This window comes from Cyprinus carpio, chromosome A2 (genome assembly GCF_018340385.1).
Source record: "Cyprinus carpio isolate SPL01 chromosome A2, ASM1834038v1, whole genome shotgun sequence".
NCBI classification, from domain to species: Eukaryota; Metazoa; Chordata; class Actinopteri; order Cypriniformes; family Cyprinidae; genus Cyprinus; species Cyprinus carpio.
In genome coordinates, this window is record NC_056573.1 from 14,728,953 (window position 1) to 14,742,502 (window position 13,550).

The following is a 13,550-nucleotide window of genomic DNA, read 5'->3' on the forward strand; positions in this document are numbered from 1 at the left end:
AATACATTAAATAAAAATTATACATACATTATACATACAAGATATTAAGAAAAGTATTCAGTGTTCTTTATTTAAAAATTCTTCATAGTATGCTTATTATACAATTTTTTATAAATATAAAGTATACATTGTTTCTATTATATAAAGTATATAATATTAAATTATTAATGTAAAAATATAAATTATATTATTTACAATTTGTATTGTGCAGTTGTTTACAAATGCAGTTCTCTCTCTCTCTCTGTTATTTTTCTAAATGATAAAAAATACAAATATAAATATAAAAATATAATAATATGAATAATATATATGTAAAATACATTCTTTTTATTTTCAAAAACCCATATGATATATAATTATTTACATTTGTATACACATACACAACAAATTTTGATATATATAATATATATATATATATATATATATATATATATATATATATATATATATATATATATATATATATATATATATATATATATATATATATATTTTATAAACTTTAATTTAAAATGTCATAGTAATATTATTTAAAAATACATTAACATTTAAAATAAATGAATGATTATTTGTCTCTATATAAGTATTAGTCCAAAGCATATTCTGTAAAAACAAATGTTAAATGAGAAGCATTGTAAGATCAGTCCTGAGCTAGTACAGTATTCTGTTAGGCTGTAATGAAGATTGATGGTAGTGTAATGGAGGCACAGAGGAACCTGGCAACTAATTATGTTTTAATTACAATAACTGTAAGCATCGTGCCATCAGCACAATATCTGCCTCTTACAAGCATTTTTACATTTTCATTTTGTCATCATCTTTACAGTAAAATCATACTGATTAAAAGACGATATCTAGATTCTCATACTAATTTGTTTTGTCTAATATCTCGCTTAAACTGTGTGGCCTAACACAGGAAGCAGCAGGCTGAGAGTTGATATCCTGATATATCTAAATGCCCGGTAGATATGGCCGTGGGTTCTTCTGGAGACGTTTCTGTCCCTCTTGCCTATAAAGGGCAGCTTGGTGTGAGTCTGCAGCACTTGGGCTGATTACGGAGCTGCGTATGCCATGTGTCAGTGGGTCACAGATTGGACCGGTGCTTTCCCACTCAGGCTCTCCCAGCATGCATCTCACAAGGGGTACGGACATCAAAAGGCCCCGTGTTGCACTCTTGCTGGAGAGATGAGGAGGCTGTACCTTTACCATCTGACCCAGGACACACGTTACAGCCCAAAGATAGATGCAGTGACAAGAAATCTGCTCCTGTTGATGGCAAAGGATGAGACAAAAGGAGAGCAGGAAAACTCAATGAATGCATTCATGCATGAATTTTGTTATTAATGCTATTTTGGTATTGGAGAAATTAAATAAAAAAAGTGCCAGACAATAGGAGCCCAACCGCTCTCATTATCACATCAGGCTTTTCTTCTGGTTGTGGAAATGTCTAAACTTACACAACTCAGTCTCATTTTTCTGCTCTGCTGGATTTTGATCTGTTAGCAACTATGTGATCAAATCTTTTTTAGTAGATCAATGTAGAGAAACCAGGAAACAAAATTACACAATTCATCATGCTTATGCTGCATAAATACACAGCATTTGAGCAACTACACCACTGAAAAAGTTTAGGGTTAATATTATACTTTTTAAAGAAATTAATATGTTTATTCAGTAAGGATGCATTAAGTTGATCAAAACTGACAGTATCATTTTAAAAAAGATTTCTATTTCAAATAAATACTGTCCATTTAAACTTTCTATTAATCAAATATTCCGGAAAAATGTCACAGTTTCCACAAAATATTAAACTGTTTTCAACATTGAGAATAATTAGAAATGTTTCTTCAGCACCAATTTTTTTAAATGATATCTGAAGGATCATATAACACTAAAGACTGGAGTAATGGCTGCTAAAAATTCAGCTTTGTTTTAACATTTTGAAAAAAGTAAACAATTCTTTGAATTTTAATAGTATTTCACAGTATTACTGTTTTTACTGTATTTTTATTAAATTAAATAAATGCAGCCTTGGTGAGCATTCAAAAAAACTGAAAATGTTATGTATACAGAGAGCTTTATAGTAAAATGTTTGGACACAATTGGACTGAATTTCTATTTTATAATCTTAAAAAATGTATTTCAAGGATTTAAAATGCTTTAGAAGACAAATATGAATTCGGCCAACAAATTATTTTTTTCACAAATAAATAAATAAATAAATAAATAAAACTAAATAATTAAAATGTAGTTGGAAAGGATCGTGATGGAGCAACAGCCAGCAAGTTTCTAGCTTACCAGGCCAAATGCATGCCAAAAGCATCCCAGGATGCACCTTAGGGAGATGGATGACAGAAGCCCAGAGCTGTAATCTAGACAAAGGGTGTCTGCTTTGAATAAACTAATACAGGTTTGATTTACTGAACATTTTAAAGTCACAGCATAATTCCCTTTCTTCCATTAGTTTCATTGCTTAGCTATAGTTCATAATCACTCATATATATTTAGTATGATAATGACAACATAAACAATTTAAAGATAAAGTAGACTGACCTTGCCTTACTTTTGCATATGAATGAGATAAAAAAGACTGCCAGTAGGCAGATTCATTATAAGCCAGTTTAATTCACCAGCACCCAATAGTACAAGCCAAGAATAAAGCACGAACAAAGTCTTAGCTATCATAACACTTCATCTTCAGCACAGTAATTACAATAATTAAATCATGAGTGTTGGGGGTGAGACCTCATAGTATGACATGTTTATACACATGAGCAGGATAAATATCGCTAATGATGAAAGAATGTGTTTAACACTTGCCTTTATATTTATATTAAAAGTAAGAGTTTGATATACTTTAGCAACAAGATTTATGTTCTTAAAGGACAAATGAAAGAATTATGCATAAAAAAGTTTTCTGCGTTTTGTTCCCTAAAACCAAAGTCATGTTTCGTGGCCTAGCAGCGACATGTGCTGTTGAGTCATGTTTTCATTTTTAATCATCTTTATGAAAAAGAAAGGTCAGATACAGGCATCAGACAGCTTTTAGCCTTTGGGCGATGTTTACTACCAAGCCAAATCAAATGACAGGGACAAGATGCAGTGGCAAGACAAGGTATTTTTTTGAAAAAATACATTTTTACAAGTTCAAGCTCTGAACATGATGTCAAAAATCAAATAAAACTGTAAAATATTATCTAACATAACGACTGGTTACCCCTGAAATAACATCATATAATGTGACACGATCTTGACGAGTGAAAATATGTGCTAGCGTCTTTTTAAGCTCTACTCTTGGAAGGAATATTTCACTGTTTAACACTTAACACCCACGTCATTCTCATACCTCATCACATTTGCATTTCAGCTCCAAATAATGCTGTCTTCACAGTTTTTAATTGTGCCCATGGTAATAAATTACCTAGTTTCCATCCCGTTTCCCAGCTATGCTTTGAAAAATATATAAAGCTATAAATCTTAAACGTTCATTGTTGTGTAAGACAGCATCTTAAAACACATGCTATGCCACTGCCCTGACCTAAATGGAAAGACAACAAATCTGCATGGTGTCTATATCTTTCCAGTTTTTGCACATATTGAACTCTGTAGGCGGGTGTTAATTTCATCCTTCCTAAAACTGCCCCCACTGAGAGACTTAGATCTATTTGAATATTATATTTTACACTCTTCTTACAGAATTACTCTCAAATACAACTTTTAAGATGATAAAACCCCTGTGTGAATCTGTAGATGTAGTCTAACTAGTGGGAACTGAACGTCTATGCTGTACTCAATTGTAGTTGACGTATATATCAAAAAATAAATGTGACTGATAAATGTTGCACTGCTTGTTTTGATGTAAGCGTTTAATAATCATTCGTATGTGTACTGAACAAGATTCCAGTTTTTGCTGGACAGCTGTTGTTCAGCACCACGGACAGCGTTGAGTACTTCTCTTTCTTTCACTTTATTTTGGGATAGTTCATCCAAATAATTTTTTTTCTCATACTATAGAAAGTCAGTGGCTACCAGCAACTGCTAGGTTACCAACATTCTTCAAAATATATTATTTTGTGTTTAATGGCAGAAAGAAATTCATACAGGTTTGGGACAAAACTATGGGTTGTACTATTCCTTTCAATGACTGTATACCCTTCTTGAAAAATACAACGTTTGAGTCCTATAAGAGTTTTTAAATACATTCCTTGTGTTTATGACATAGTATATTTACATTCAAGTAATATAAAAATGCAAGACATCATTGCTTGTCTATGCATTAAGCCAAACAACAACGATTAAAGAGAAAGGGCTGTTTTTTGTACTTACTACGCTCATACTGAACATCAAATTTATAAGGGCTATACAAATCAATAAAATGACAAGCACATAAAACATATATCGTGCAAAATATGCTCCTGAATGCAAAAATATCATTGACAATAACAAAACACTCTTTCCCAAAGCAATATGCAGACATCAGTTAGTCCAAATAGTCACTGTCCTACTTTCTTTTGAATCTCAAAAATACTTAAATTCATACACACACACATACACGCACATACATACATACATACAAACTTGTTACATTTATTCAGATCCTAATAATAAATAAAATAAGCTAATGCATTCCATGTTCTCTCTGCTACCTTTATAAAGCAGATATGGAAATGTCCCTTTGTCTTCAGTCTGGGCCTTTTAAAATGGGTAATATTCAATTAGAGAGGGAAAACAAGAAAGCCAGAGAATGTGGAGTACTTCCATCCGCCCATGAGGTTCCCTCTCTCCAGTTTAAGATAGAGTCTGTCTTCACGCTCCAGGTGAAGCAGAACGCCGTTACTTGCTGCCTCTCGGGTCACATCTTGATCACCGGCAAATGCAGATATTATTGGGTACTCATTATGCATCAGATTGACCTAATGACACGGAAACATAAAATGTGATCAGATGCATTACAAAAAGCCAGATCATTTACTCCATAACACTAAATACTATCTGTTTTTATGTTTTAGTATATATTTTTAATTACTAATATGTAATAGTGACGAGTACCATTTCCATTTAACTTTTAATTGCTAACACTTGTTAGATAGTCCTTATTCCAATATAATGACTAGTATCGATCCATTTAGTAGCTAGTATAATACATTACATACTAGAAAATAACAATTTGGTACTAGTCACTGTTCTAATAGTGAAAACTAATACTCTGTTTTTACTGGTAAGAATCATTTTTCCAATTTAATTATATGGGGATCTGTGGTTTGCGTATTCATATTCCCTTGTGACTAGTTAATGGATAACAATTGTTATTGACACCTATTCCAATTTGATTATTTCTTAGTTACTATCATAATTGGTATCTATTTCAGCTTTGAAAGTGGCCATTTAATGTATACAGTACATATTTATGAGATACAAATATCTATCCCAAATAGTATGGTAACATATCTCATCTCACTTGTTATCAATTTTTTATTTGTCATATGAAATGACTAGCCAGAATGATACTTTACAGTTTAATTAAAATATTGCTGGCAAGATTACATTTGGTATACAAACGTCCAATAAATAAATACTAATGTCTATTCAGTTATACTAAAAAAAGGAACATATTGTAAATATTAAGTAAAAGAATGAGTAACAGTATCAAATTTATTAGTAAAACTGGAAAGGTTGTAAAAGCTGTAATTACAATAAATAGTCAGAAATCTGCACTTATTAGTGTTTAATATATATATATATATATATATATATATATATATATATAATATATATATATATATATATATATATATATATATATATAGTGTTATAATTCAATGGCAAAACCATTCAATTTAAGTTTCAGTTTGTTTGTAATAAGTTTATGATAAAAACCTTGAATGTTAACAGATAGACTCACCTGAATTGTCTGTCGGTTGTAGACCTTCACAACGTGAAAGCTGAAGCTGTAAATGCCTCGCCGAGGAGCTTGAAATACACTCGCCTTAAGATCGAAATGATTTCCGATGTTCACTAGTACCTGCAAAAAGGTGTTTGTTCACTTAGTTAACGTATGTTTTGGAAACATGTTTTCGGGGAGAAAAATATTAAAGTACTTAACGCACAATTATGCGTTGAATAAATAGGAAAGCAGGGTCTGACCTGATCAAAGTAGATTGTCATGGACTTGTTACTCATTTCTGATGGTTCATGGTTAGTTCCTCTGACCGCAGAAAAAGCCACTTTAGCACCAGCAGCTCGGACAGATATCCCAAACGACGAGGTCACACCACCTTCGGCTGACGGGTTTGAATCACACACAACTAAACATTTTCCTTCCAAAACTACCGGTTCTGTGTCATTCTGTCCGAGGGAAAACGCAACGCTGAATCCCAAAAGAAGGGTGGAGGCCAGCACGGCCAAAGATCCCGGTTCCCTGGTTCTCAACATGACTGTGGAAGACCTCTGAGCAAAAAATACTATCGAGGTCTCTTTGTAGATCAGTGAAGACGACAGCACCCCCCACTCTCTCTCCCTCTCTCTCTCTCATCCACATACACCGCACACACGCCTTGTTTGAAAGCGCCCTGAATTTCTACCATGCGCTTAAGTTTCCATTGCGCAATATAGTCTCTAATCAACCAATGCTACTAACGAAATCTAAACTGTAGAAGATAAACTGAAGGGTTTATGCACTGAATTGATATTCCAACAAACCCTATTGAACAGTTCAAAGCACTACTGTATTCAGTGCACTGTAGGTCTTATTATATTATCTTATAAACTTTAACAAGTCTGCTCAACATTTATTGATAGAAAATAAATTTTTATTGTAAATTGATATTCTGTAAGAGGTCAATGGCTGTCCACTGGTGACATCCCATTGCTTGGTGTTGAGATGTTTCAGAAATTAATATGATGTGCTATTGCACCATCCAGTGGTTGTAAAAAGATATTAAAGCATTGTTACATGAAGAGACTTTAAAAGTATTAAGTACTTTTAATTTGAATTCACACATGCAAAAATTGTGTTAATTAAATGCAAAATGCATAAAACATAAGCTAATGACTAGCAAAAGAGTGACATAACAAGTCCTTTGGCTTTTTCTTTTAGCAACATAAAGATTTTTGGTTAAATGTTATGAATGTATAATACAATGTGCACAGCTGGCACAAAATTCTGAATTCAGACTTGTTCACACATAACCTTGTAAAACTAAAATGTTTGAGCTGTCAGTGTAAAACTTTTTATGTGACAGATTTTGTGGAGTCAGTCACTATTTATAGTAACAACTTTAAATCAGTTGAGTACCAACTTTGCATGCTGTTCAAGTGTGATTATAGCCTACTGTAATGCCAATTTGCTGCAGATTTTATATTAATCAAATGACACTTGACAAACACAAATTTCTAAAAAAAAATTTTTATACAAATATTCAAACAATATTTGTTTTTATGACACAGTGTGCTAATTGGATTATTGACTTGCTGAAATATGAGATTTAGCCGACTGAAGCAGGTTCTCTTGCAGCATGTGTTATGCAGCATGCATTCCTTCTTCTGTTTTAACAAGATGCTGATGGAAAGCAGCACCACAGAGAATGTCAGTTTAGCAGAAGGCATTTGGGACCATATTAGTATCTTATTTTTCTTTTTCCCCCCTCCACATTTCTGTGCTTCTAGTTTCTAGTTTAATTGTTGTTAGGTGCATCTGCAGCAATACAGTGGAAAGAAACATAAAGGAAAAGTGGATCTTTTTGCACACTATCATTTGTCCAGATGCCACAGGACAGAATGTCTCTTATGTCTGTCTCTGTTCTTAATATACATAAACAATGATCAGTTAAATTACATACTAAATCAGTCTAATTTTAAATTATCTATGATTGGACTGGCTAAACAAGTCGGCATATGAGAATGCACAAACCCACTATTTTAATTTCAAACTTTTACAATTTTATTGATAGTTTTGTGTTATCATACCATACCATCTACTGCCAAAACAACAGTAAGTGATTTTGGAAGTAAGTTGGAAATTGTGATAATTTTACTATGAAAATTATGATGTTTTCATTTTGCACGCATGAATGACCCATGTTTTGAAGTAGCCTACACAAAGTATACTTAAGCATACTCAGTTAGCAAATCATGGGTTAACATCACCTGGACAAACTTCATCTGAGGCAGGATATACAGATTATTCTGGCCAAATTTGAATGAAGGGATCGTGTTAATCCACTCCTCGCGTCCGCGGGTCTTCTGTGCTCAGAGGTGGATTACGCAGATGTGTTCAACCTGTTCCACAAGTCTTCAACTACGCCGTGAGTTCGGGGAATAGCGGCAACAATTTTTGCGATCCTTTTTGAAGCAGCTTCTTGACGGGCTGCTTTATACCGTAGTTATATTTTATCTCAATTTCATCCTTCGCCTCCCCACTTCCATTCGTATTTCATGGAATTCAAAGTTGAAACCCTTGGGGAGAATCATGGTGCCGCGGGTGAAACTGCTTGTTGGTGAGTAAATATCAAAACCTATGAAAACGCAAATAAATATGTTTCATTTTATTGTTATCGACCGAGTAACCTCTTGGGAACAATATATACATAATTTCCTTTAAGTTTAAGCCATATTACTGTATTTATTGTGTTATTCTTTACGCATGTTGACACGAAAACAAGTATATCACTAAACCTATAGTGGCAGTTAACATACACTTGTAATAGTGGTGATAAAGCAGCAAAAGGCATAGATAGATTAAAAACACTTTTTAACAGTAGGCCTATATAAACAATATACAGAATATAAAGCCTACAATATACAGAGTATACTGTACATTAAAGTTGTATTTGAACATTTAAGAACTATATAAACATTGTCTCTTTTTGCAGTTGTTGCAAGTTTTGTCAATCTTGGATTTTCTGGAGCACCAACAGCACCACCACCAAAGAGAGCTAAAGGTAATTATCTCTCATTTGCAATTACCTCTTAAGTACGCAAGAAGGGCATTGTGTTCTAAATGCAAAAGTAGTATTGATTATTAATTTGATTGTAGATTGTATTTTATATGTATTTTCATAAAGTAATGCTTTGTCTTTTTAGTTAAAAACAATTCAGGTGTGATGCCAGCAGGGTTATGTGGTGCTTGGATCAAAGAACCTGATGGAGGGCTTTTCACATCTCCTAACTATCCTGAAAAATATCCTCCCGACAGAGAATGCATATACATCATTGAAGGTTAGCGAGCTTCCATTTTGACAGTTTTTAATCAGTAACATTTGCATATCTAACTAGAGGTTTCAATTATGTCATAGCTTCTCCGAGGCAATGCATTGACCTGTATTTTGATGAAAAGTATGCCATTGAGCCATCATGGGAGTGTAAGTTTGACCACATTGAAGTCAGGGATGGTCCCTTCAGCTTTTCTCCTATTATTGGACGTTACTGTGGACAGGAGAGCCCGACCTATGTTAGATCCAGCGGACGATACCTTTGGATAAAATTTGTGGCAGATGGTGAACTAGAAGACACTGGATTTTCAGCTCGGTACAATTTCACCCAAGGTAAGAGTGTTTTTGCCATCAGTATATGCATTTGTCTGTATCCACCAAGTTTTTATCAGTTTCTTAATGCAAGTTTATGTAAAACATCATGATCGCGTCCAATATGATTTGAGAATCATGTACTTCAATAGAACAACATCTGACTATCTGTAAAAAGAGTGACATGATCATTGTCACAAATTTACTTGATTAGTAACCTGGAAATAGAGCAGAATCTCATTTCGTATTCATTTTACATCTTGTTTTAAAATGGTTAACATGTTACATGTTTAAATGAACTAAAATTTGAATAGCAGATTTTGTGGTCTCAAACTTTTGGACTCTGTATCTATTCTGAAACGAAACGTATATACAGTTATAATATTGGTTTTGTACTGGTGGTTTATTCTTAGCAAGATCCTCCGTGTTTTGGTAAATGCTGTGTTCTCTGCTCAGGTCAGATGGCCCTGCATTTGTAGTGCAGGCACACATGCAGCAGCTGAGTGGGGGAGGTTTGTGATGTCTCTGATCCCAGTTAATGAAAGCTTGTCTTCAGAGGAGCACACTCAGTCTGCCCCATGTCCTGAGCTCTGTCCTCCTACTTCAGCTTTTCCAAATCCTATTGCAAATCTATGGGATGGCCAAAATAATTTGCTTTATGCAATACTGTTGGGTTGCAAATGGTCATAAGTCTTTTGTCAAGATATTTTTTAATCCGTATTTCACATAATTCAATGAATAGCCAAAGTGAAAACGGAAGTGAGTGTTTTTTTGACTACTCCACTGAGGTTTGGGACAGATGTGATGTCCATCTTGTCTGAAGTTGGCTGGTCTTCCTGATTATATGATGTTACTTAAATTCTGATTACACCAGTGTTCATTACAGATGCCTAATAAACACTGAACAACAGTGCTAATCTCCTCTCAATGCTAAATCCAGTCTTTAGATTTTGGTAATGAAGCAGGGTCATAGGAGGAGAGGACCAGCAATCACATTTTAAAATTGATTGACAACCCTGTAATTAAGGAAGCATACAAAATACATGCATCATAAGCAAAGATATGACATCTACACACTGTGGAAACCCAACCAAAATTGTTATTTATTTACTTTTTTTTTTTTTAACAAAAGCTAACATTTTTTCAAATCTTACAAATTGTACTTTTGTAACCACTAAGAGATGTATGAATGGTTATATTACAAAATAAATAAATAAATAATAATAATAATAAATCAATGAAAAAAAAAAATACTGTAAAATATCATTCTGCAGATCAGAGATTTATTGGAGACCTACATCCATGTGTCCGGTTACATCAGCATAAAGAATAATCATAGCCAAACTGTACCAGAGGTAAGAAAACACGAGAGGATTACTGTGATTCCCAGAATGATTTTTGACCCAAACTATAAAGGACTCTGAAATATCCTAGTGAATTTTTTGGAAATGATAAATTAGATCTAGATAGACATGATAAAAAGATGCTATTACCTCTCTTAGGTAATAGGCTGAAATACTGTGCATAAATAAAAGAAATTCAAACAGGTTTCGATAAACACACCTACATCTTATTACTTTGCTTCCTGTCACACTGGGCAGCCTAATCTGTGTGAGGCTGGTGCAGGGATTATTAATCCACGTGCAATCATGACTCAAGCCTCAGGACATCATTCTCATTCCCTAATCCTATGTGTTTCAGTTATTATGGTACAAGAAAATAAATGATTGTGCTGGGACAGAAGTTTCTCAAGGTCAGGGAGAGCAGTCAACCATGTGCTTTATTTTTCTCTGTTTGTCTTTCATCTCAAGGTCAGGGAGAGCAGTCAACCATGTTGTTTGTTTTTATCTGTTTGTCTTTCAGAAATCATTCCAATATGTCCTATACAATACTTTTGTAGAGGTTTGGGGTCCATAATAGATTTTAATCTGAATAGATAAAAGTCTCTGTAAGCTCATTTAAGGCTGTCATTGTTTATTTATTGTTTGATTAGATTGTGTTTTGTTTTTTCAATTTTTTGTGTAGTTGAGTAAATTCATTGTTTATTTTTAATGTTTGGTTAGTGGTGTTTGTGATTTTATTGATTTGGACAGTAGAGTAAATAATCATTCCAGTGCTATTTGATGGTTAAGTGGATGGATTATTTTGGATTATTTGTTTTTAAAAACTGTCTTTTGAACAGCAAGAAGCCTTTTTTAGAAACCATGATCACATTTTTTATGTCGCTTATGTCGCTTATGTTCATATGAAATCACTTGTGATATTGTGGGTTACGTGACCTTGTAAACTAAACAGATTAAGGCCTTATAAAAATCCTTAATCACTCACTCTCCCCTGCTTGCTTTTTTGATAGTGATTTGAGTTAAATTGGATCTTCCTAGTGAGTGAAGGTTTTTTTATTTATTTAATTGATCTCCTCTGAATAATAAAACCACTTCACAATGATACGTGACTGTGCTTTCATGTTGTAGTTTGTGAATTTGAGATGAGCGGGCCAGAGGGGATTGTGGAGTCTGTAATGGTTACGAAAGAGGGCAAAGCGTTGCAGACAGAGGCTGTAGACTGCTGGTGGTCCATAAGAGCTCCTCCTGGCTCAAAGGTAAAACTTTATTTAATGAAATTAAAGCCCAGCATGTTGGCCTAGGGCTGATCTTGTGACTCTCCACTATGTAAGGACCTAAAAAATAAAAATAAATAAAAATGTTAAATGATCTCCTAAGAACACTGATTTAAATGTGTCTCTTCTTGTATAGATATATTTGCGTTTCCTGGATTATGAGATGCAGAACTCAAACGAGTGCAAGCGTAACTTTGTGGCAGTGTATGATGGGAGCAACTCAGTGGAACACCTGAAGAATAAATTCTGCAGCACGGTGGCCAATGACGTGATGCTGCTGTCTTCATTAGGTGTGATTCGCATGTGGGCCGATGAGACCAGCCGCAGGAGCCGATTCCGTATCCTCTTTACCACCTTCCATGAGCGTGAGTCATTCAGTCTTGTTTTTTAAAATCTTAACACATTTCAGTAGCACATATAGATTTCTTTCTAGTGTTAAATTCGTGATTAACCTCTTATTTTAACTCCATATTTGGACTAACACATTATTAGTGCTGTACTGAGTCACTTCAACAGTTTTAGCGTCTCTTGTGGTTTCTTCTATAATTAGTATCATTTTTCTCTGCTCTTCAGCTCCATGTGAAGGAGACGCTTTCTTCTGTCATAGCAACATGTGTATTAACCACACATTGGTGTGCAATGGTATCCAAAACTGCGTCTATCCTTGGGATGAGAATGGTTGCAAAGGTATATAATCACATATTCAAAAGTAATACATTAATAATTCACATATTACATAAAAAGCACATTAAAGGGATATTCTACCCCAAAATCACCCTCATGCCACTCCAAACCTGAATGACTTTCACGACTTTTGTGGAACACAAAAGAAAATATTTTGTTCATACAACGAAAAGTCAACTGAGGTCTATTGGATGGACAAAAATCAAATATTTTCAAAATATCTTTCACGGCATCAAATTTTAAAATGTTTTCAAATAGAAAACAGTTAATTTAAGTAATAATATTTCGCAACATTTACTGGATTTTTGATCTAATAAATGCAGCCTTGGTAAGCGCAAGAGCCTCTTTCTTTCAAAACCATAAAAAACACTTACCAACCCAAAACATTTTAACTGTAGTGTATATCGTTTTTTTTCTACTTCTTCTTTTCTAAATTTAAAACAATGTGCCACATACAATATTTATGCTTCTTTCATACAGAGAAAAGAAAAGCCAACATCCTCGACGGTCTCGACAATACTAATGTGACCATTATTGGTGTGACCTGCGGATTGGTGATTATCCTGCTTACAGTGTCAATAATAATTCAAATAAAACAGCCACGGAAGAAGTACATAATCCGCAGAGATGAATTTGACCCCACCTTGCTGCACGAGGCCTTTGAACCCCCCCACTATGAGCTGTGCACATTACGGCAAGCACCCTCATCCGATGGTGAGATTTTACCT

General features: G+C 34.0%; 2 protein-coding genes across 2 annotated transcripts in view; one reads left to right on the forward strand and one right to left on the reverse strand.

The window, feature by feature from the left end:
• Positions 1-2,624: 2,624 nt before the first annotated feature.
• LOC109055231 (cerebellin-2-like) lies at positions 2,625-6,525 on the reverse strand. Its single transcript, XM_019072464.2, has 3 exons — positions 6,145-6,525; positions 5,903-6,022; positions 2,625-4,913 (listed from the first exon to the last, which is right to left on the reverse strand). The coding sequence occupies exons 1-3, from the start codon at positions 6,430-6,432 to the stop codon at positions 4,716-4,718; spliced, it is 606 nt and encodes a 201-aa protein (XP_018928009.1). The 5' UTR covers positions 6,433-6,525; the 3' UTR covers positions 2,625-4,715.
• Positions 6,526-8,056: 1,531 nt separating this feature from the next.
• LOC109055230 (neuropilin and tolloid-like protein 1) overlaps positions 8,057-13,550 on the forward strand; it is a 6,568-nt gene continuing 1,074 nt past the window's right edge. Inside the window, exons 1-9 of the mRNA XM_042774650.1 lie at positions 8,057-8,495; positions 8,871-8,939; positions 9,082-9,216; positions 9,294-9,542; positions 9,939-9,947; positions 11,993-12,120; positions 12,275-12,503; positions 12,712-12,825; positions 13,303-13,550. The exon at positions 13,303-13,550 is cut by the window's right edge and continues 1,074 nt beyond it. Coding sequence (XP_042630584.1) covers positions 8,468-8,495; positions 8,871-8,939; positions 9,082-9,216; positions 9,294-9,542; positions 9,939-9,947; positions 11,993-12,120; positions 12,275-12,503; positions 12,712-12,825; positions 13,303-13,550 — 1,209 coding nt within the window. The 5' untranslated portion in view covers positions 8,057-8,467. The remainder of the gene's footprint in view (positions 8,496-8,870; positions 8,940-9,081; positions 9,217-9,293; positions 9,543-9,938; positions 9,948-11,992; positions 12,121-12,274; positions 12,504-12,711; positions 12,826-13,302) is intronic.

Coding starts and splice junctions, on each gene's coding strand:
- LOC109055231 (XM_019072464.2), bottom strand. CDS start 6,432: ATGTTGAGAACCAGGGAACCGGGATCTTTGGCCGTGCTGGCCTCCACC. Junction 6,023..6,144: donor TGACAATCTACTTTGATCAG/GTCAGACCCTGC, acceptor ACCTTTTTGCAG/GTACTAGTGAACATCGGAAA. Junction 4,914..5,902: donor ACAACCGACAGACAATTCAG/GTGAGTCTATCT, acceptor CCGTGTCATTAG/GTCAATCTGATGCATAATGA.